The sequence below is a fragment of the Vombatus ursinus genome, unplaced genomic scaffold (genome assembly GCF_900497805.2).
Source record: "Vombatus ursinus unplaced genomic scaffold, bare-nosed wombat genome assembly UNPS02014774.1, whole genome shotgun sequence".
Taxonomy (NCBI): Eukaryota; Metazoa; Chordata; class Mammalia; order Diprotodontia; family Vombatidae; genus Vombatus; species Vombatus ursinus.
In genome coordinates, this window is record NW_020954552.1 from 13,944,567 (window position 1) to 13,967,120 (window position 22,554).

The 22,554-nt window shown below is 38.5% G+C and overlaps 1 protein-coding gene across 1 annotated transcript in view; it reads left to right on the forward strand.

The window, feature by feature from the left end:
- The first annotated feature begins 682 nt into the window (after window positions 1-682).
- The window catches only part of HAPLN1 (hyaluronan and proteoglycan link protein 1), a 36,729-nt gene continuing 14,857 nt past the window's right edge, over window positions 683-22,554 (forward strand). The window contains exons 1-2 of the mRNA XM_027864324.1: window positions 683-800; window positions 20,361-20,732. Coding sequence (XP_027720125.1) covers window positions 689-800; window positions 20,361-20,732 — 484 coding nt within the window. The 5' untranslated portion in view covers window positions 683-688. The remainder of the gene's footprint in view (window positions 801-20,360; window positions 20,733-22,554) is intronic.

Here is a 22,554-nt window from a genome sequence, read left to right on the forward strand (position 1 = left end):
CCGTTCAGCATGGACTCAGTCTTTAAGATGGTAAGTGGATTTGTGATAAAAATGTGCTGCTTCTCCTCAGGCAGGCACCTTTTGTCCTCTTTCCTACTTAGCTCCAGCTAACTTAACATCCTGCTTAGGGAGTGAGCTTAATCAGCAGTCAAGGTACATGGGAAATGTCATGCAAATATTATTCACTTACCCTGGCTTTCTGTTTATTTCTCCATCAGACTAGGTGCTAAATGAGCAAGTTTAGACCGACCAAGTTGTTTTTTTTTTTTTCAATTCCATACATACCAGATCTAGAGCAATTAAATAAAACCCCAAAGACATAACAACATTGGATTTAAAACAGCCCTCTCTCATCACAGACCCATCCTGTTTGTTTAACTCCCTGCAACTCTCTGTGTGGAAAGCACAGCATTCTGCATTCCCATATGTATACTTCTGCAAAGATAGAGTTAAACACCATTTGTTCTCTGGCTTCACCCACTGGGAATGGGGGGGTGGGGGGCTGAAGTTGTGAAAGCTGCAGTCTTCAGCTCTCCCAGGACAGCTCCCGTAACTTTCTGAGCAGATTGGGTTAACTATTTTTATAGAGCCATTATAGGATGATAAGTTGTGCAGTGCAACCCTATAAAGGTTTCCCAATTTCACCAGCCTGTTTGTATGTGATACCCTCACAGTGAAGAAGATTCTCATGGCTGTCAAGATGAAGTGTATACTTTTTCTGGTGCTGATTTCTCTCTCCTGGGCTGATCATCTTACTGACAACTACACTCTGGAGCATGACAGAATTATCCACATCCAAGGTAAGAGACACATCATTTGGAGTCACTTAGAAAGAGTTGAGATGCTGGCTTTGTATGGCTTGATTTTCATTTCTGCTGCATTGACTCCTCTTCCCTCTCCCCCTCAACCCCCTCGTTAATATATGTGACCAAATACCGCCCTCTCCATACCCCAGCCCTTCCCCATTTGGTTGTTTTAGTCCTGATAAGAAATACTGGATAATCAAAGTTATGCAGCTTAATTATATTCAAACTACCCTAGGCTGGTACTATACTGCCATACTTCTTAGTGTAAACTCATTGTCCAGGTAAAGAAAAGTGCATGGAGTTTACTTCAGTGCATTTTATTGTGGAATAGATACAATGCAAGAATTAAGCTCAGGAGAGCCTGCTCTCAAAGAACTGGGTATAGTGCTGGCTGATTAGCCACTTCAGAAGGAACAATGCTAACAAAAATAAAAAGCACATAAGTTTAGATGCAGAAATAGCTTACCCCAGGATAAATGGGCCCCTCTCTAAAGCTCGGGTTCACATATGCCATTCTATTGCCCCTATGATCCCGGTCACTTCCTTTGCATCCTCAAGTTTATAACTGTGGCAGGATAGGAGGCTGCAGTACAATGCAGCTATTTTCTCAGTCCCAGCTTCAGATGAGGGTCATCCTGCTCGAGGAAAGTGAAGACACTTACGCAATAGGGACAAGCAGAACCGAAGAAGCTGGGGCTTCTTGCCTTTCATCTCCAGGCTGACTAAGTGAAAAAGGAGGAAAGCTAAGTTTATCCTTTTAAAGGGCGTGATAGTGTTTATTCTGGCTGTATGTTTGATTCAGTTTGGGGGGACCAAAAGCAGCCGGTGCTGTGAGTTTTCAAATAGGCATAAAGCATAAGTTTTATCTTCAAGGTCACAAATGTAGTCTCTGAAAGCTGTGCTCCCTATGAAAGAGCCAGCATTGTGAAGGTCAAATGGAAGAGTAAATGTAGCTGAAAGTATTCTCTCTAACTTGGGAGCTGTATGTATTATAACCACACCAAAAAAAAAAAAAAAGCATTCTCAATTTGACATGGACTAACAATCATATCAAGTATTTCCATTTTATAAGTTTACAAGAGCATTTTTTTTTCTGAACCTTGAAGAAAAAAAAATTATGTAATAGGAAATGTTACTTCCTCCATTGCTGACTCAGCTTTTTCCTTTAGTGAATGCAGAGAAGTCAAAGCTCTTTTCCTAATATGATTTGGGAGTTGAGTGACTATAAACCAGGTATGCAAAGAGGTTTATGATAGGAAGCCATGTCCCTTACCTTTTGGTCAAAGGGATGAATCCATCCTAGCAGGAAATACAATCATCAAAAGTGATAGATAAACTAAAGTTTTGCTAGAATAGCAATTCTGATTAGGCACTATTTCTTTCACACTATACGCTGCTTGGTTTAAATTACACAAGTAATTTAAGAATATTACCAAAAACCAAAGTATGAGAAATTAAATTGAAAAGCAAAAACATTATAGGATTAAATTATTCCTAGTGGCCCAGATTCAAGTCACACAATAAGACCTGTATCTATTGCTATGAACCGTATTTTCTTTTTTTGAGCTGTATACAATGCAACTCACTAGTAAGATTTAAGCAAAAGGTTTTCTTTCCCCCCATGGATTCTCTCAACAATACAAGGTATAGACACACCTTAGGTTCACCTGAGTGTTATGGGACATGTTCCTTCACTTTTCTCTGGTAGAGGATACACCCTCAAGCCCTGAGACAATGCTACTCAGATAGCTTTCAATTCTATAACTCTATAATTCTGTGAATACAACTGGGGGTGGGCAGTCTTCTTGTGGGACTGGACTGAGGGGTAGATCCCGGGATTATGGCCTTGTGCCCCAGAACAGAAACTCTGCAAAGTATCCACCTCCCCTCCAACTATTTTTTAAATGGCCAATGGTGCATTTTCCCCCATGTCATAGCTTCAGAACAGAATTACATATTACTCAGCACTTCATAGAAATCTATGATTTGTCTTTGTTTTTAAAGCTTAAAAACAAAGGGAAAATTAAAGCAAAGCAAAGCAAAGCACTGGGTCCCCAGCAAAGCAGAACTGTAATTCCTCTTTCCTCAGCACTCAGTAGGTATTTAATAAATGTCTGTTCTCTTAAATTGAACTGAACTACCCACTTAGTATTATATATTCCCTCATAAATTTGCACTTTATGACTCTTTAAGTAAAATAATTCCTTAATAACAAATCTAAACCCCAAATCTCCGAATTATACAGATTGTGTAAACTCCTCAAAATTCATCAAAAACTGTCTCTGGCACATTGTTGGTGCTTAGTTAATGCTTATTGACTGACTGACTGACTGATTGCATAAAGAAACCTTGTGGAGATAGAATGAGGAAAGAGCCCTCGGCTTGAACTCAGAGGACATGGGTTCAAGTCCCCACTCTGCTATGTACTACTTGTGTGAGGGTAGCAAGTCAATTAAACTCTCTGGGCCTCAGTTAGGGGGTTCAACTAGCTGATTTCCATCATCCTTATCAACTTAAATGCTATTCTTCATTTTTATTGTTATTTTGGTACTTGATAAGCCACATTGCTATCAGTGCTATAATGCAGAATATGCCATACCAGAGTGAGTTGGTGGAAAGAGCACTAGATTTGGGATCCAAGATACAGGTTCAAATTCTGACTCTGCCAACCATGTGACCTTGGACAAGCCTCTTTACCTTTGTGACCCTCAGTCTCTATGTCAGCAAAACATGGGGGTCCTAACTAGATCCTAATTCTCCTTGGCATCCAATCATATGAATGTTTCCTAATCCTGTGAAATACATTCCTATATCACAGCCAACAGAAATTGCCCAATGGCCCTTCACAGTTTGAGGTCACTTCCAGTTATTTTATTGCACATGCTTTAATCTGACTCATGTTAAATACTGGAATACAAAAGGGTACTAGGGAGATAATTAAAAGAAAACTGACTCTGAGAAAGAAAACTGGAAAATAGTTCTGGAAGACAGAGTCCAATATCAGAAAACTAAAGAAGATAACTTCCCCTCCAATTTCTAGGACTTACTCATGAATTGTTTTCCTGTGCATAGATGGGGGGGGAGTAGTTCTTGATGAAATTTAGGGGCTTCCACCTTAGGGAGGGGCTAAATTTCATTGATTTTTTTAATTACAGACCTGAGAAAGTGAATTTCTTCCCTTTCCCACTGGGACCATTCAAAGGTCCATGATTTTATTACCATTTGCACCTTCTACTAACCTACTCCAAACCTCACCCCCAATGAGTGAGTAGTGATCCTTGTAATAAAAGACTCCAGTTAACATTTTGTTACTTTTTCAGTAAATAGAGGTTTGTTTGTTTGTTTGTTTCTTATTCCTCTATATGCCTTTCTCTAAAACAAAGCCCTGGTGGAAAATCCCCCTCCCCTGCCCCAGAGTTTCACATTATACCCTAGCTCCACTGAAATCTTCAAATTAAAATATTATTTACTGATCCTCTTCAGTTACCAGTCGAACATCAGGGAAACAATTTACTTTCACTTTTTAAAAATAGTGACCCCGATGGGCAACAAGCCATGAGGATCTTTTCCGTGTATGGAGTGAGATAGTTTCAGATATGGCTTTGAAGTCTTGAAAAGTTGGTACCAAGTTTTATCAGAAGAGGAAGAAACACAAAGGCTAATTAAAAAAGAAACCTATATTTGAAAGTAGTGTTACTAATGAACTATATAGCTTTGTTCACTGAATTCTTATAAAGAGAAAATTAGCTGTTCTGATGAGCTCTCTGACACCAAAAGTCACCTAATTTTAGTTGCACTTTTTTGAAATTCCTCAAAAGAGATAAAAAATTATTATTGTTTTTCATCTTGATCTCATTCGGGGTTTTCTTGGCAAAGATATGGAAATGGTTTGCCATTTACTTCTCTGCTCATTTTACAGATGAGGAAACTGAGGCAAACAGGATTAAGTGACTTGCTCGGGATCCCTTAGCTCAACTAAGTTGATTAGTAAGTGTCTGAGGCTGAATTTGAACTCAGATCTTCCTGACTCCAGATCTGGTACTCTAAACACTGCACTACTTAGCTGAGCCTCCAACATGAGCTCTAGAATCTGGTCACAAAGGTATTTCTATGTTTGGTAGCAGATAAATAGCTAAAATTCTGGCACCAAAAAATCTAATCACACAAATTGAAAAACTTTCCCGTTTCATTTATAATTGTAGCCCTGGTCTACTTTCATCATTTTAGGTAAAGAACATTAAATCTTGACTGAAATTAGATTTTAAAAGCAGCAAAGGTCAAAAGTATCATAAGGGTCATCTCTAAGTGATGTATGATTGTGACTCATGCACTCTTTCAAGCCACTGTTGTCAATTAATTGGCCTGTGTTTAATGCCTACTAGATCCAGGGCATTATCATAACTCCTTCCAACGGGCAGTGTCCTGTAAGTGTCAGCCAGGCTTTCTTTGCATCTGGCTGAGTGATGTCTGAGGAAGAGCTATGTTGGATTCTAATAGCAGGTGACTGTCCAGGACACTGCAGTTATGTCTGTAGCCAGAGTCCCCCACCCCAAATTCCTCGTGTCCTCTGAATGTCTACTGGAACTGAGAAATAGTGAACTTTCAACTAGACTTGTGCAACTATTGGATTTGTATTCAGTCTCTGCAACACTACCCTGCTCCTTATGTAATAACTGCAGAGTAGGAATCCTGTGGTGCAGAAAGCAGATCAAAAGGAGGGGAGGGGATTTAATAATGCATGACCACAAGCCATTCACAGAACCAAATGGTTAAGATAAGAACCACTGCACCATCCTTTTCCCCCACCCTCAAATCTATTTTTCAAACCTATCTGACTCCCATTACGAGCAGCCTTAAGAGCAGTTCAGGAAACCCTCATGGTGGGGGAACAGGGAAGGGCGGTGAACAAGGTCAATCGCTGTCCTTAGACATGCTCCTGTGCTCCCCCACCAGCAAAGGGTTAAGTAGTATATTTGATGGGAGGAGTTCCTTACACCAGCCCCACTCTGCCCAGTGAGTAAGTAGGTTGGGAGTTAGAGAGAGGAAAGGGGAGAGAGAAGGAGCAAGGATCCTAGATCTACAAGAGACTTCGAAGATTATCTTATCCAACCCCTTCATTTTATTTTTTAATTATTTTATTTTTCAATCAGCAAGCATTTATTTTCTCTCCTAATCTACCTCCACTGGAAAAAATAAAGAAACAAAACACTTATTATAAATATGTATAATTATGCAAAACAAATTCCCAGGCTGGCCATGTCCAAAAAAGATGCATCTCATTCTGCAATATTTAGTCTATCACCTCTCTGTTGGGGGGCAGGCAGCATGCTTCCTTCTCTGTCCTCTGGAATCATGGCTCGTCATTGCATCTTAGCACATTATATAAGGGGGTTAGGGCCCAGAGACCTACCATTCAGGGACACACAGGGAATAATCTCTGATGGGATTTGCACCAGGTCTACTGACTCCAGAACAGGGGCACTTTTCTGCCATATCATGAAAAGACTTTTAAAGGAGTGTGGCTACAGGGATCTGAGATCCTCAGGTATCTTTCCTCTTCTCCTGTCTTTTACCATCCTGATGTAACTCTTATCTGGGAAAGACACCAGGATGGCAATTATGTGTATTTCCTTGGTATTTTGCCGTTGTTGTTGTTGTTGTTGTTGTTTTTCAGTCCTGTTGAACTCTTTGTGATGCTCCTTGGGATTTTCTCGGCAAAGCCAATGGAGTGGTTTGTCATTTCTTTCTCCAGCTCATTTTACAGATGAGGAAACTGAGGCAAATGGAGTTAAATGACTTGTCCAGGGTCACACAGCTAGTAAGTGTCTGAGACCAAATTTGAATTCAGGAAGATGAGTCTTACTTCAGGCCTAGCACTGTATTTACTGTCAGATATATAATATATTATTTTAATGACTAATTATATTATTAATAATATAATAAATATTATATATAAATATATTACATGTATGTGTACATTATGTATATTTGTATAGATATGTATTATGTGTGGATATGGATATATATACATACATATATGCATATCTACACATGTATACATATATATATTTATATATAGTGTGTGTGTGTGTGTGTGTGTGTGTGTGTGTGTGTGTGTGTATGGTTTTTTCCAGTAGCAATGTATGGCTGTGAGAGTTGGAATATAAGGAAAGTTGAGAGTTACAAAACTGATACTTTTGAATTGTGGTGCTGGAGAAGACTTTTGAAGGTCCCTTGTACAGCAAGGAGATCAAATCAGTCAATACTTAAAGAAATTAATTCAGTCTATTCACTGGAAGGTCAAACACTGAAGCTGAAGATCAAGTACTTTGTCCATATAATGAGAAAACAGGACTCATTGGAAAAGACCCTGATGTTGGGAAAGATTGAAGGCAAAAGGAGAAGGGAAAGGCAGAGGATGAGATGGATAGATAGTGTCATGGAAACAACAAACATGAATTTGTACAGACTTTAACAGATAGTAGAGGATAGAAAGGCCTGGCATGTTATGGTCCATGGGGTCACAAAGAGTCAGAAATAACTGAATGACTGAACAGCAAACAACAGATATGTGTGTACTTATATGTACACACATGTACAGCATATATAACATAATGTGTTGCTGTTCAGACTATGTAGATGTAGACATGTGTGTATATATATATATACATGTATAATAGCCTATTCTATGTTTGTATGGATTAATAGATAATTATAGGGGAGTGCTAGAGTTAGCTTGTTCTTTGTATAGTGTTTTGTATTTATATGTATGTATGTGCAATGTATATATGTATGTATGTATGTAGTATGTATGTGTGTATAGGGACTGATCCTGCAATTCCACTGGCATAGGGGTCTTCTCATTGAGGAAACTCCCTCAGCCAATGAAGGCTGGTGCTTTCTCTGTCATATAGTCCTAGAACGTTGCCCAGAGCATGGAGAGTGTAAGTAACATGCCCAGGGTCACACATCCAGTAGGTATCAGAGTTAGGTTGATCCTAAGTCCTTTCTGGTTCTGAGACCAGCTGTCACACTATTTTGCCTTTTTAAATGTACGTTTCTAGGTAGATACATACATAAACACAGACATATGGCAAAAGCAAGAAACAGAGCAGATGTGGAATTTTCTCATTCATAACATAAGCTTTATTTGCTTCCCTGTATCTTCCTCAAGTAATTACCAATGACTTTCAAACAAGTTGTACAGGCACTATTCCTATCCTCACATCACATCCCTCCCCCTCCTCCCCTCTCCAGGCATCTCCTTGAATCTCAAACCTTTTGATATCAAGAACACTATTTTGAATCTCCCCACAAATTCTGGGAAACTCTCCCAAAACAGTAGCAAAATATTCCAGATTAGTCTGAAAAGTCTAGATTAATATTAGTTCTTGTAGTAATGCCAACAGGTATGAAAATCTGGACCTAATAATCATGTCAGGCACTAACGGATCCATAATGAATAGGTGTTCTTTTTTCCTCTTTCCTGCACATGGACATCCTCACACTATGCAGAAAGTTGATTTGTTCAACAGCAGCCTGGTCCTCCCCACCCCCACCCTCCCCAAAGACCCAATAAATCCATTAGGGAACAGAGAGCTTCTCTTTTGTTGCAACTCTACAAGGACCAGAGTTGACTCAGCTGGAGTTCTGACTGCTGGCTTAATGGCTCGATATCCCCACAATTTCAGCTCACACACAGCATATCTCCATGGTTTTACAAAATGCCAAGGAGAATAGAATCTGCTGGGTCAGCCCTTGATCTTTTCATATTTAAAATTTTATTCGAAATGCAGTATAAAATCATTACCATTATAGCAACAGAATTTGACTTTCAACTTATAGCTTCATATAATGTATCCAAAAAGCTGACCAAGAAGTTTTCTTTTATTTTTTCAATCATACCAGTGATGTCAATCATATACAGAACACCCAGTGAGGAAACTTCCTTCACTATATATTGCTCCTGGTCTACAGTTTATAATCTTAGAAAGTGGCCTGAGAGCCCTCAGGGATTTAGTGACTTGTCTAGGGTCACATTGAAAGTATACGTATGTGTCAGATATTTGGAACTGAGCCCATGTCTTCTAGGAACCATACGATTAGAATTTCAAATCAGCATAGTAGCAAATCTATAGGAACTAGGAAAGAGAGGCTAGGTTCTCTTTAATTTCACTTCATTTCAAATTCATGACATTAGAAACATGAAAAAAAAAGTCTCACTGATAAGCTCTTAAGGGGTTCCCTGAACTAGTCTTTTTGGGTTAGCCTAAATGTTTAAAGTTATTCAAAGATTATTATTGTTCACTCTGATTCCCAGAACAGCCGCCTTCAAACTGATGGCCAGGTGGTTGGCTATAACTGGTCATCTTTATCATTTAGATTTCACTCAACAAAATATTGATCCTTTGTATTTATCCCTGGGAAGTCACCTTGGTAAGATAAATGAATCATCAAATCCCTCATTGCTAGATGGACATAGTCCTGGGGAATGTACAGTGTAAGTTGGAGAAAATACACTGATCACCTTGTGTAAGATGACCTTGTATACTGGGCAGATGTCTGTCTGGGCAGATGTGTGTTCAGACACAGGCTAACAATTATGTCCACATCAGCACATCAGGTCAAATGAAGAGTATTTAACTATTGAGAAGCTGTTGGATCAGGTTAGATGAGAAGGGTGGGAAATGAGAACATCTCCTTTACTCCAGTTATTTCATGTAAGTTCCAAATAGGAGCCAAAGTAAAAACTCCTTGAAGTGAGAAGATTCCCACTTCAGAATGACTCTGTTTGCTTACCAGAGCTGGCCTGGCATCTTTGACTGGACTGTTTCCTGGAAAGCAGTGGAAACATTTGGCTCTAGATTGAATAAATGACAGGCCCCAGGCAGCCCAACACAGAGGTTCTTAACCTTTTTTGTGTAATGGACCCTTCTGGCAGTCTGGTTAAGCCTGTGGACCCCTTCTCAGAATAATGCTTTTAAATAAGTGCTAAAATGAAATACAAGGAACTACAAAAGGAACCAATTAAACTGAAGTGTAAGATGAAAAGATGATTTTTTCCCCATCTAAGTTCACAGACTCCTCTGAAATCTCTGACAGACCCTTATAGGGTCATTGGACTCCAGCTTAAAAGCTTCTTCCCTTAAAAAGTGATAATCATTTTCACACAGTCACCCACCAGAGGATGTTAACACAGCAGGCAGAAAAACTCACTGCCAGCTCTCCCAAAGTTATATAAATGATGTTAAGTTACATTGATTAACAATCATGTCATCAATAGAAGACAGCAACTAATCTCTTTAGATTGTAGAGTTCTTAACCTGGGGTCCATTAACTTGTATTTTAAAAATATTTTGATAACTATATTTCCATATAACAATTTTCCTTTATAAACATATATTTTATTTTATGCATTTAAAAACATTATTCTGAGAAGGTGTCCATAGGTTTCAACAGACTGCCAAAAGGGCTTATGACAAAAAAAAAAGTGAAGGACCTCCGATTTAAAGAATTTACAGCATTCCATTTGTAAATTATTAAGAGAGTGGCCTGAGAGCCCTCAGGAATTTAGTGACTTGCCTAGGGTCGGTTTTTAACATACTGTCCAACAGAATTTTGTAGAAAATTGTCGAGCAAATTCAGCTGAGATTTTGCAAGTTCCTGTGACTCTCAAGTAAACTGTCATATCCTTCAGAAAATTGTATATGATCATATAATTTTCTCATGGAGCAAATGTAATCATTATTTGGTTATTTGTAGTGTTCTATTAGTGAAGTCATTCTGATTAAATATTGATGCCCTTATTTAAAAGTTTCCACATGAAAACAAATTATTTTTAAAGAGCTCATAAAAAAATCATTTGCTAATATTTGTTGAGTGCTCATAATTTATAAAAACCATAGTATATTCCTAAATTAAATTTCCTGGAATTCAGCTTAGCCTGATTTCTCATGATTAAATCCTTTTACCTGGGCTCTTTCTTTTCTTTTCTTTTGTCTTTGACTAATTGAGCAGAGGGTATAGTTTCAGGTTAAACCAATAAGAAACACTTTATCTAGATGTAAATATTCATAGGTCAGGTCCCATAATACCCTGACAATTAATTCTAAAGGCCTTCATTATTAAGTTGAAATCACCATTAGGTGGACTGGTCTTGAATGGGAAGTTTGCTTATTAAATGAGCAGACCTCTTTATAATTCACCTGTGAGTTTCATCCATGAGATGAGCTATGCAGCATAGGAGAAGGAGCACTCTAGAGTGTTTTGTCACTGATACGCTCTGTGACCTTCAACAACTCACTTTCTCTAGGCCCAGTTTCCTCATCAGTAAAATGAGTTTTTGGGACTCAATGATTTTTGGAAAAATTCCTTTCTGCTCTCATAGTCTGACTCCACGGAGCCACATCTTTGGCTAGGACAGAGAAAAAGCTATGTGACCTGTTCCCATAAAGAATTACAGAAATAACCCTCAATGCCTACTTCCTGATTTGAAGTCAGGTCCTCCTGACTCCAAGACCAGGGTGCTCTATCCATTGAGCCATCGATCTATTTCCTGATAATTATCAACTAAATGCCTCCCTTATCCCTTTGTGCATAAAGAGGGTATGCTCTCTTCAAACTCAAGCTTACTCATAACTCCACTAAGTAACATTTCCAAAATTTAAGTCATATATCGTTAATTACAGCTTAATGATAAAGCACAACTCAGGTTAATGTTTAGGCTCCTCTGCCCTCTTTGATATATACTTATATCACTATATAAATTCTGGGGGGAAAATGTTGATATTAAGAAACTAACATGCCCCATTAGTGAAATAGATAGTTGTGTAATTCATTTGGCTACAAGGAGATCCTTTTCATACATTCTTGACAATTATCAGGCTGCTTGTAATATCCTGACTATATTTTCTTATAAACCTGGCAGATTGATTAGATAATTTTATATTAAGCTCTGGCCTCTGGAAATGCTGACTAGTTTGACTAGTCATTGTTCACAAAGGGTCTAAAAGCACTATAAAGTGGTGTGGCCAAAGAAATCTTTTCCTATCACTGCTTCAAGGATACATGCAACACATCATTTAATGCAATCTAATTTACCCAGCTGGACTGCAGGATATGACAAGGAACCAGGAAGCTTGTGTTAATCTCTCTTTCCAGTTGTCTGGAAAATGTTCCCAGTGGGCTAGGAGAGTCATCAAAGGCCTGAGCTGGAATCATCAAAGAACTGATGCTTCTTCTAAAAGAATACACAAGGTGAAAAAAGTAGCCACAGAATGATAAATTAATTGCTAGCAAACCCAGCTACCTGCCAGTATAGCTACCTGCCCTGAAGAAAACTGTAGTCATGTGCTCATCTCTACCAGGGAAACCCCAAAGATTTTTTTAAAGCAGCACAGAAATACCACTTTCACCAGATTTTTTGCATGATTGAAAAAGAAACTGAGTAAAGACCAAGTATTTCAGAATAGAAATGACACTAAATGTGCTTGGTAAATGTTTGTTGATTGATTGATTGATTGAACTAGATTGATTGGACTATTGACCACATAAGGAGAGAAAAAGGACAGATGGTGAAACTTAGAAAATGTCAAGATTTGGCAACTGCTTGAATATGTTAAGTGAGGGAGAATGAGAAATTGAGGATAACAACAACAATTGTTAAGTAATTTCAGTTGTGTCCAATTCTTTGTGATCCCGTTTGGGGTTTTCTTGACAAAGATACTGGAGTAATTTGCTATTTCCCTCTCCATCACATTTTACAGATGAGGAAACTGAGGCAAACAAGGTTAAGTGACTTGCCCAAGATCGCACAGCTAGTAAGTGTCTGAGACCAGATTTGAACTCAGGAAATGAGTCTTCTTGACTCCAGGTGCTCTATCCACTGGGCCACCTAGCTGCCCTTACAACAACAATAATAGGTAGCAATTATATAATGCTTTAGTATATGCAAAGAATTTTACAAATACTTACCTCATTTTATCCTCACAACAACTCTGAGAGGTAGATGTTTTGCTTCATAGATGAGGACATTAATTTATAAGGAAACTGAAACAGAGAGCTTAAGTGACTTGCCCAGAGTCATAAAGCTAGTAAGTATCTGAGGATAGAAGTGAATTCAGATGTTGGCTGACTCCAAGTCCAGTACTCTCTGTACTGTGCACCTAGTTGAAGTGCATAACACCAAGATTATGAGCCTGGAAGAATAGTAGCGCCTTTGACAGAAATAGGAAATTTGGGAGTGGGTTAAGTAGGGAAAGGATAATGAGTTCAGTTTTCTACTTGTTGAGTATGAAATGTCTGGGACATCAAGCTGAAGATCCAAATAAATAATTGAATCCAACACTTTTAAAATATGAAACTTGAATGTACTAAGACTGTCTACTTTCTTCATCAGCCTCACCTATAGTCATACATAAGTCATACTTTAAACAGTAGCTATTACCCTAGCCTACCAGCTCAGATGTAATTAGTTCTACCCGTGTAGAAGGTAAATGCAGCAATTTGCTTCTTGATGGAAAACTGAAGCTGATAATAGTGAATGAGGGCAGGCAAGAGACATGCTACCCTGAAGGCCAGCTTACTACAAGCCTACTTAGATGGCCTATGGGAAACAGCAGTAGTACAAAGACTATACTAGATCAATAGGGCCAAGTTGCCCCTTCTGAGCCAAGGTATCTCAGTCAGTGAGGCAAAAAGACTGAGCCATGCATGGTGACCGCCTCTAAAAGTAGGGGCTTTCATTCCAGATCAGAGGAAAACCTTCACATGAATCGTTTATTTTCACACAAATGGATAACAGATAGGTAATTGTACCATCAGTAGTGTAAGCTTTAAAAGCTGTAAACTTTTTTTTAAGTTAATTTGAAGTTAATATGCTCATCAGTAGCACAGTAGGTCTAATATTTAAGTATGTTCTCCAATGACACCCAGAATATGCCATTACATCCCCTTAGATTTAGAAATAAGTATATCCTTACCTCATAGGAAGAATTTCCAAATACCAGTTGCTCTGGTATAGTAGAGGGATTCTTGTAAAACAAAAGAACTTAACACAAAAGTGTAGAGACTTCACTTGATAACTACTTAGAACCTTCTTAGACTGTACTCAAGTCATTTAATATTTATTATACAAGAAAGTACAAGAAAGCATTGTGCTAGTCAGTGATAGCTGGGACATTTAAATATGGATAACACATGGGTTTGCGGGAAGACTTACAACATAGGCCCGTGTATTGCTCTAGTACAAGGCAGCATGCATAAAGTTCCATCTAAGAAATAGGCAGAGTTTGAAAATTGTTTCCATTTATTATTGTTGTTCAGTCATGCCCCACTCTTTGTGACCCCATTTGGAGTTTTATTAACAAAGATACTGGAGTGATTCGCCATTTCCTTTTCCAGTCCATTTTACAGATGAGGAAACTGAAGCAAATAGGGTTAAGTGACTTGCCCAGAGTCACACAGCTAGTAAGTGAGGCCAGACTTCAACTCACGAAGCCCAGCACTCTACTCACTGCACCACCTAGCTGACCCATCTGGGGTTCCTTAAAAATAGGGAAGTCAGATTCAAAGGTCAGAGTGCAAAAACTCTAAGACTAGTAAAAGTACTGATGCTCATATAAACCAAGCTACAAAATCAACAATATAAATTTGGTAGCTATCTGCTGATAGACCAGAAGCTTGGAGCATGTTAGTTAGGGCGGAAGGGAAACTAACTGGGGAGAGAGGTCAAGAGAAGATAATCATGAGAGTTTTACAAAGACCAGGGACCCTACAATTCGGCTAGTATCTTACCGTCTTGACACTTCGCAGCTGGGCTGTGTATCAGAGAAGAAAGCAGTCAACACTAATGACAGGTATTTAGAACAATCCCCAGATCCTTTTTAAGATTCAAATTCCGACTGGCATGCAGCTGTTCCTTCTCCTAACACCTTTTTTCTTTGTGTGTCTTATTAAAACAGCATGACTTGCTTAGGTTAGCGATGATGGCCCAAGACTTTTCTTCATTTGCTTGAGCTAATAAGTTCTGATTGAAAAGTCACAAAAGGGGCAGAATAGATGCACCTCAGTGCTCCTTCCCTATGTTTAAAGGCCTCACATCTAAATCAGCTATCCCATAGAAAAATCAGTTATTCAGCTCCTAGTTATTCCCACCTGTGTTGCTTTCACTATTTACTGAAGCTAATTCCTTTGTGTTCTCCATATTTCACAGCAGTTTTTTAAAATGATAATGAGAACCAGAGTGGTTCAGTGAGTTTACATCAGTGTTCTCACCATGCCCAGCTTGCTCCCCTCTGGAGAAAATCATGGACTCTGTAGGATGTCCCATCTTTGAAGTCTCAGTCATCAACCACCTCCAATAATAATAGCAATCTTTGTCCTCAGAAATTATTATGGTGTCTTCCCTTATTTCCCCTCCAGATGTTTTTGATGTGCTACATAGTTTTCCAGGTAATTTGTAATCTCAGTGGCCTTTCTGATCACAATTATGATAAGATATTATTCAAGTGTCTGTATGCATTACTTGGTACTGGAAGGGAACTTGGGAAACCATTCACCTGTATCACAGTTAGTTGTACATTTTGTAATTTTTAGAGGGAAATATAATCATTCTCTTCTCTAGCATAAAGGTTTATTTTGTTTTTTCACACTTCAAAGGTTTTATAACCATCCTATTGATACAATCATTTTATTTGAACATTTAAATCAAATTCATCTGGTTATCTTTATAACTGATAGTAGGTTAAGGCAGTATTCCTCCTGGGTGTATTTTTATTTCAACAAATACTACAACTCCTAGACTTGCATTGTGACAACACAGAAGAACAAAGTCTTAAGAGAAGAATTTCAAGTACTGTGGTAGGCAGGTTATAGGGCCCAGCTAACTTTGCGCAGGCTCCCCACTCTTCACATTTTGAGGGATCTATTTTGAAACTCTTTGAAGTTGTATCCCCATCATTCATTATAAGTGTCTGAGAGACTTGGGGGTGCCCTTGGGAGCTATCCAACATCAATACCAAAACCCAAGACCTCCAGCTATAGAGATAACTTGATTCAGTGCTTTGCCTTGAGAACATGAGAACATCTACTTTCTCACTACAAATGTAGGAGCAAAAGACTGTCATGTGATATATTTTTCCTTTCTCAGAACAGGAGGTGTTCAAAGAGGTAGGACCTCCAAAAGGGGACTTGGTCACTTCTGGAGTACTGTAAACAATAATAAATCCTCTTTGATTTTGCCACAGAAAAATTAGATGTTTCAGTCCCTTGCAATAATTTGCCTTGTTTGCTTAGAGTTATTTATCGTTCTTTATAAATAAAACATCAATACCTTTTAGCTAGATCAGGACATGCTTTTATTACTCAACTCCTACACTGATTTTTCCAGGCCTCTGACTATTCTTTTTTTCACTTGATGTGTGTTTACTATCCCCACAGGGGGCACAGTTTGGGGTTAGGGTGGGGGGCTCTGCCAGGAAGGCTGGAATAGGTACAAAGTCCCTGCTCAAAGCCAGACTAAGCTACCAAGAAAAAGTCCATGAAGATTAGGAAGTGAGTGGGCTTGTGCAATTGACCCCCTGAACCTCACAAAGAAAACCAAATAGTTGCTGGTTTTTTGTAGACAAGCTACTACTTAGGGAATATTTGCTGTGAAAACATCTCCTTTGAAGGGATTCTAATTACTTTCTCAAGGATGCATATGTAGTCTTGTGGCTTTTTTGTGCAGGAAAAGATAATATAGTCTGCCCATCTATCCATCCTTCCTTGTTCAAACACTACCCATTCACCAAGGCCCCAACTCAGGTGATCATTTCGTAATTCCTACTATGCCAATGTTTACCCAAAAAAAAAAGTTTACATACTGTGTCTCATCCATAGGTGGTTACTACAGTTGCTATTATCACCTTTTTTGCAGATCAGGAAATAGGAGCTCAGAGAGTAGAACTGTCTAACTAATGGTCATACAATGAATAAGCAAGTGCCAGAAGCAGGATTCAAACCTGAGTCACCCATACCTGAGTTCTCATGGCAACCTGTTTGTACCTACTTGGGTCTTCTCATGACCTACTTGGTACCATAGTTATTGGTGTATGTGTTTTATCTCCCCTATGATTGTGGCACCTTTGCACCTAGAGTCTCTTCACATACTAAGTAATCGATACATGTTTGAATGAATGAAGAATCCTCTATAGAGCTCAGTCAGATAACTAGATGACCAGTTTAGTTTTACTGAAGATTTATTGCCTGCCTATTTTCAAGAGGTGTTGAGATGACTTCTAATTAAAATAATTCAAAGTAAGATATTCAGAGATGAAACGAAACATGTGGAGTAGATAGATGCTATCAAGCTCTTGAGAAGGTACATTCATATAGCTGGGCACTGAATTTGATTCTAAATTAGATGATTAAAAAGGAAATTATAAAATTGACCACTCTATGACTTGGTCCCATGTTTATATTCAGTTCTTCACACAAGTAGGAAGTTCTGTTCTCCTTCTGAGAACAGAAATGTTTCCAAAGTGCTGACCATCATGAAGTGAATAGAATTTTGTCCCAGATATCTGACATCTTGGCCATAGGGCACACCTCTTCCACACCATGGTTTGTTTCTTCTCCACACCAGTGGGTATCCCCATTCTTTACCCCATGGCACACTACCAACCTAGGCCACAGCATTCTGCAGCTGCCCTCAGGACAGCCATATGTGATCCTGCCAGGAGACATGGCAATTTGGCCCTCACCCCCATAGGAATTGGAGAAGAAGGTGAACCCCAGAAGAGGACTACCCTTCCCGAAGCACCATTACCATAACATTGCTTTGCTAGGACCCACCTTCTTCCCTCATTCCCCAATGGTGGGAAATCAACCCCACACAACTGTACCAATATTCAGATTGTCCTCTGCACAGTCACTATTCCCACTTGTTTTTGCCTCAGGTAAAAGTGTTGTCAAGGCAAAGAATACATAATTCACATTTCCTACCACTACCTCTCCTTCTTGTCACTATTAGAGACAGCAGAAATATAATAAAGAGGTAGGTGAAGGAGAAATAGAAAGAATGAAAAAAAAAAGAGAAGTCCAAAGAGAAAGTTGAATCCATTTAGAATATGAAGATTAGCTAGATTTATGGTCATATGATTTTAGTCATGTACTGAATAAAAGAATGTTGAATCTGAAGTTAGAAAACCTGTGTTGAAATTCTGACTCTGCCATTTGCTACTCATGTGACCTTAGTCAAAGGCCACTTAGCTGCATTGGACCTCAGTTTCCTAATTCAAAAAAGGAAAGCATTAGACTAGATGACCTCAAAGGTCCTTTCCATCTCTAAGGCTTTGATCCCTTCATCTGAATGCGCATTCTCATTTCCTTAGTTGCTTTGGGCACTGAGGACAAATGGCTGCTAATATGTGAAATAGTGCATTGTGGTTTGTTTTGTTTTGTTTGATGTTTGATCTGCCTGGTATAGTAATAATATTACACCTGGTATAGAAATGTATTTCTTTTTTTTTTTTTGGTAAGTCACAGGTGTACAATTAAATAGGCTCACTTCAAGAACTCTCTGAAGGAGAATGACTGCCACTTTGTGGTGTCTCTCGTATCTTAAATGAGTCACTGCTCAGCATTCCTCAAGAGCTCTAATGACCTAAGTCAGCAAGAACAATGGCAGACTTGACTGAAAGTGAGCCTTGTGGGCTTTGGAAAGCTTTGCCTGAACAAAGGAAGAATGTGTACAGGAGTTCCTATACAGTTTTCTCATCTACATACCTTGCGCATCCTCAAGGGGCCTTCTCAAGGTCAGAGCACAAAGCACATTCTCTAGTGCTGCTCATCAGGGGAAACCCCAGGGCAGGATCTGAAGACAGTAGAGTAGTCTCTGCCTTTCCAGAAAACTTCAGATCTGCTGATGTTGCAGACTGCAGAGTTGTGAGTCTCTTTTGAAGGCAGTTAAGACCTTGAACTAAGGATGCATGAATGAAAACAAGGGGAACAAAAACAAGAGATGATAGAGATTAGATGACTCTAGAAACTGGCAACACTCCGAAGATTAAGGATTAGAAGGAATGAAAGAATGGATCAAGGAATACAGAAACCTGGACATGAATTTAGTTTTGCATAGTCTTTGTCCTCAAAATTTGAGAAACCCATTTTGTATTTTTAAAATATTTGTTCCAAATTATTCCTTTAAAATAGCTCTCCGGGACTGATATGTTGCATTGCTGTGCAAAGAGATGCATGTGGCTAATATCCCGTGGTATGTCTCACAAAGTTCTGAAAGTTTATACCTGACTGTAAGTGACTGTGAGGTGACTGTTAATGCTCTGAGTTCTTAGTATAGCACACCATTATGAAAACAAGCATTGACATTTCACACTTTTGTTAGATACCTCACAAAATTATACTAAAGATCCTGTTTGGATGAAAAGGATCAGCTTGCTTTTCTTGAAATTTTCTTCCTTACTTTTAACAGTTACTTAGCCTTGACCCTGCTGTTGACCCTACTTCTTTGCAATATCCTTTACATTTTTAATATTGAAAATTTAAGAAAACAAATGCTAAAATGAGTTGAACCTATATGACTTTCAAACTCCATGATTTTAGAATCCTAAGTGTTATTTATTCTTAATGTCCAAGATTCCTTAAAGTAAACATATGAAGTAAATATTAGCTACATGTATGTATACAGTTTTCCCTGAGTAAAAGGAGTCTCAATAAATATATCCTTTTGTTTGCCTTACATATGCTATAGAAAGTATAAAGTGAGCCTGTGTGCTAGGTACAAGGAATATAAATTGAAAAAATACATACTCCCTGCCCTCAAGGAGCTTATAATCTAATCACATGCATGTAACACAAATATAGCATATTCATAAATAAGTGTGCAACCCCCTCCTCATTCCACTTCCTCTTCCTCTTAAAGGGGGCAAGGAAAGAGGAAAAAGTGAACCACGGGCTCATGTCTTGAACCCGCCTGTTAATTTTCTTAGGTCTGACATGCCTGCCAAAACTTTATTGCTGAGGGAGGATATGAACAGAGTCAAATATCAGGGGAGGGAATTGGCCCAGAAAAGGAAGTGGACCAGGATGAGAACAATGTGCAAAAAATTGAGAAGCAACATGGCGCAGAATCTTGGACATAGAGTTGAAGGACCTGAATTCTAATTTGGGTTCTGTTCTTTCCTGCCTATGTGACCTTGAGCAATCACTTTACTTCTCTGGGATTCCTTTTCATCATCTTTAAATTGAGGGGGTTGGACTAGACGACCTCTAAGATCCCTTTGAGCTCTACATTTATGAACCAATGATGCTACAAGACTGATGAGTCTGTAAGCTCCGTGAAGGAAAGGACCGTGTATTATCCAAACTTTCTATCTCCCTCAATGGACGGTGTGCAATTGTTTAATTCAATTGAATTGAATGAGTGACCATAGCTTACAATTTAGAGGCTGATCATCCGAACCTGTCTTCTGTTTAGCATTCGGCGTGCCAAATTCCATTTTATAAAAGTGTAACCATAGATTAACGAAGTACTTTTCTTTGTCTTTTTAATAACAGCAGAAAACGGCCCCCGTCTCCTGGTGGAAGCAGAGCAGACAGAAGTCTTCTCACACCGGGGCGGCAATGTCACACTGCCGTGTAAATTTTACCGTGACCCCTCAACTATCGGCTCAGGAACCCACAAAGTCCGAGTCAAGTGGACCAAGCTTACTTCGGATTACCTCAAGGAAATAGATGTTTTTGTTTCCATGGGATACCACAAGAAAACGTATGGCAGCTACCAGGGGAGAGTGTTTCTGAATAGAGGCAGCGACAACGATGCTTCCTTAGTGATCACGGACATCACCCTGGAGGATTATGGGAGATACAAGTGTGAGGTGATTGAAGGATTAGAAGACGATACAGCAGTTGTAGCCTTGGATCTGCAAGGTACGTAGCCTGCTAGCCTATTAAAAACAGGAATGCTAATATGCCACTAGTTTTCTCTTTCTACCAACATAATAATGACTGATGGTTGCCATGGTGATAACATCTAACCCTGAAGTCCTTGCTTAGCATGGGTTCTTATTTTTCAGTCAGCCTATAATTCCATTTTTTTTTTTTGAGTTTGAAATGTGCACACAATTGATGTGCACATAATGGAGGCTATTTGTAACCAGGAGAAACGTGAAATGGAATTGAATTAGCAATATTCAGAATCAGCTTCATGTTATTTTAAAATTTAAATCCCATTTCATGGTTATTGAGAAATTCAGATCAGATACTCTTTAGACAAGATCCTAAAATTAACTCTGAGCCTCAGAATAATTACAATTTTTTTTTTTAGCAAACATCTGCTAACATAAATTCGTGTTAATTTTATTCTATGAAATGGTTGTGAAACTAATTTAACAATTAAGTAGCCTCTGGATTTATTTTGACCTTTTATATAAAGAAGTAATTTAAAAACTGGTCCAGAATCTTCTTAACTATGAATACCCCCTGTTTAAAACATTTTTATTCATTTTAGCAATAAATGGCCAATAATAACAATTATTATTATTTGACCCATAAACCTTCTGATGTGCATTTGGAGAGAGGCTCTTTGCACACATGAGTTTTGGACAAAAACAAAACAAAAATATGATTTGTCCACTAGTAAGGCACTGAAGATTTTTGTCTTATTTATTGTGTTCCATTGTACATGCAGGGAGTTTCTTTTAGTTACATATACCATGTACAACCAAATCATAGAATTTTAAAATTAGAAGGGAATTTAGCAGTTATATAATACAACTTCCCTACCCACCTATCCCAAAAAATCCCCACTACAACCTAGTTCATACAAGTTGTACATAATAGCTTTGTAGTTTTATGTACAATCATCTTCTTTTTCTATTCTACAATGTTATGGAAATGCTTGTTTTATTTTTTAAGTTCAGAATAAAATAAATAATTTAAAGAAAAAGAAGATGAGTTTACAAATTATAACTAAAATTATATTCTTTTTCTTTAAATTATTTATTTTATTCTGAACTTAAAAAATAAAACAAGCATTTCCATAACATTGTAGAATAGAAAAAGAAGATGATTGTAGGAAGGAAGGAAGGAAGGAAGGAAGGAAGGAAGGAAAGAAGGAAGGAGGCAGCTAGGTGGCGCAGTGGATAGAGTGCCGGCCCTGAAGTCAGGAGGACCTGAGTTCAAATCTGACCTCAGACCAAATACTTGACACTCACTTAACCCCAATTGCCTGAAAAAAAAAAAAGAAAGAAAGAATAAAACCAACAGGAAAGGGGAAATTCTGGCAGACCCTTTTGCATTTGGATAGTTCAAAATGTTAGGAAGATTTTTTTCCCCTAAAAATCAAGCCTAAAGTGGACTCTTTGCAACTTCTACTTTTGCTCCTGATTCTGCCCTCTGGTGCCACACAAAACAAGCCCAATTCTCCCATGATAGCCTTTCATTGCCCCCCAACTTTCCCTTCTCCAGATCAAACATCCCCAGATTCTTTAATTAATTCTCTGATCACAAGGATCTAAGGTTCTTTATTATCACAGATCCTCTGGATCCTCTCCAGCTTATGCTACAGCACTATCTCTGGATACAGAGAGATAAAGACCAGATGATAATGTAAGAATATGTTCAAACATTAAGTGAGTACACATTCCAGATTTCATTTGAGGAAGGAAATATAATGGGACTATCACGTCCCCATTCCTAGGACCTCTACTCCTCTTAAGGCTGCCTAACATTGCATTAACTATTTAGGTTG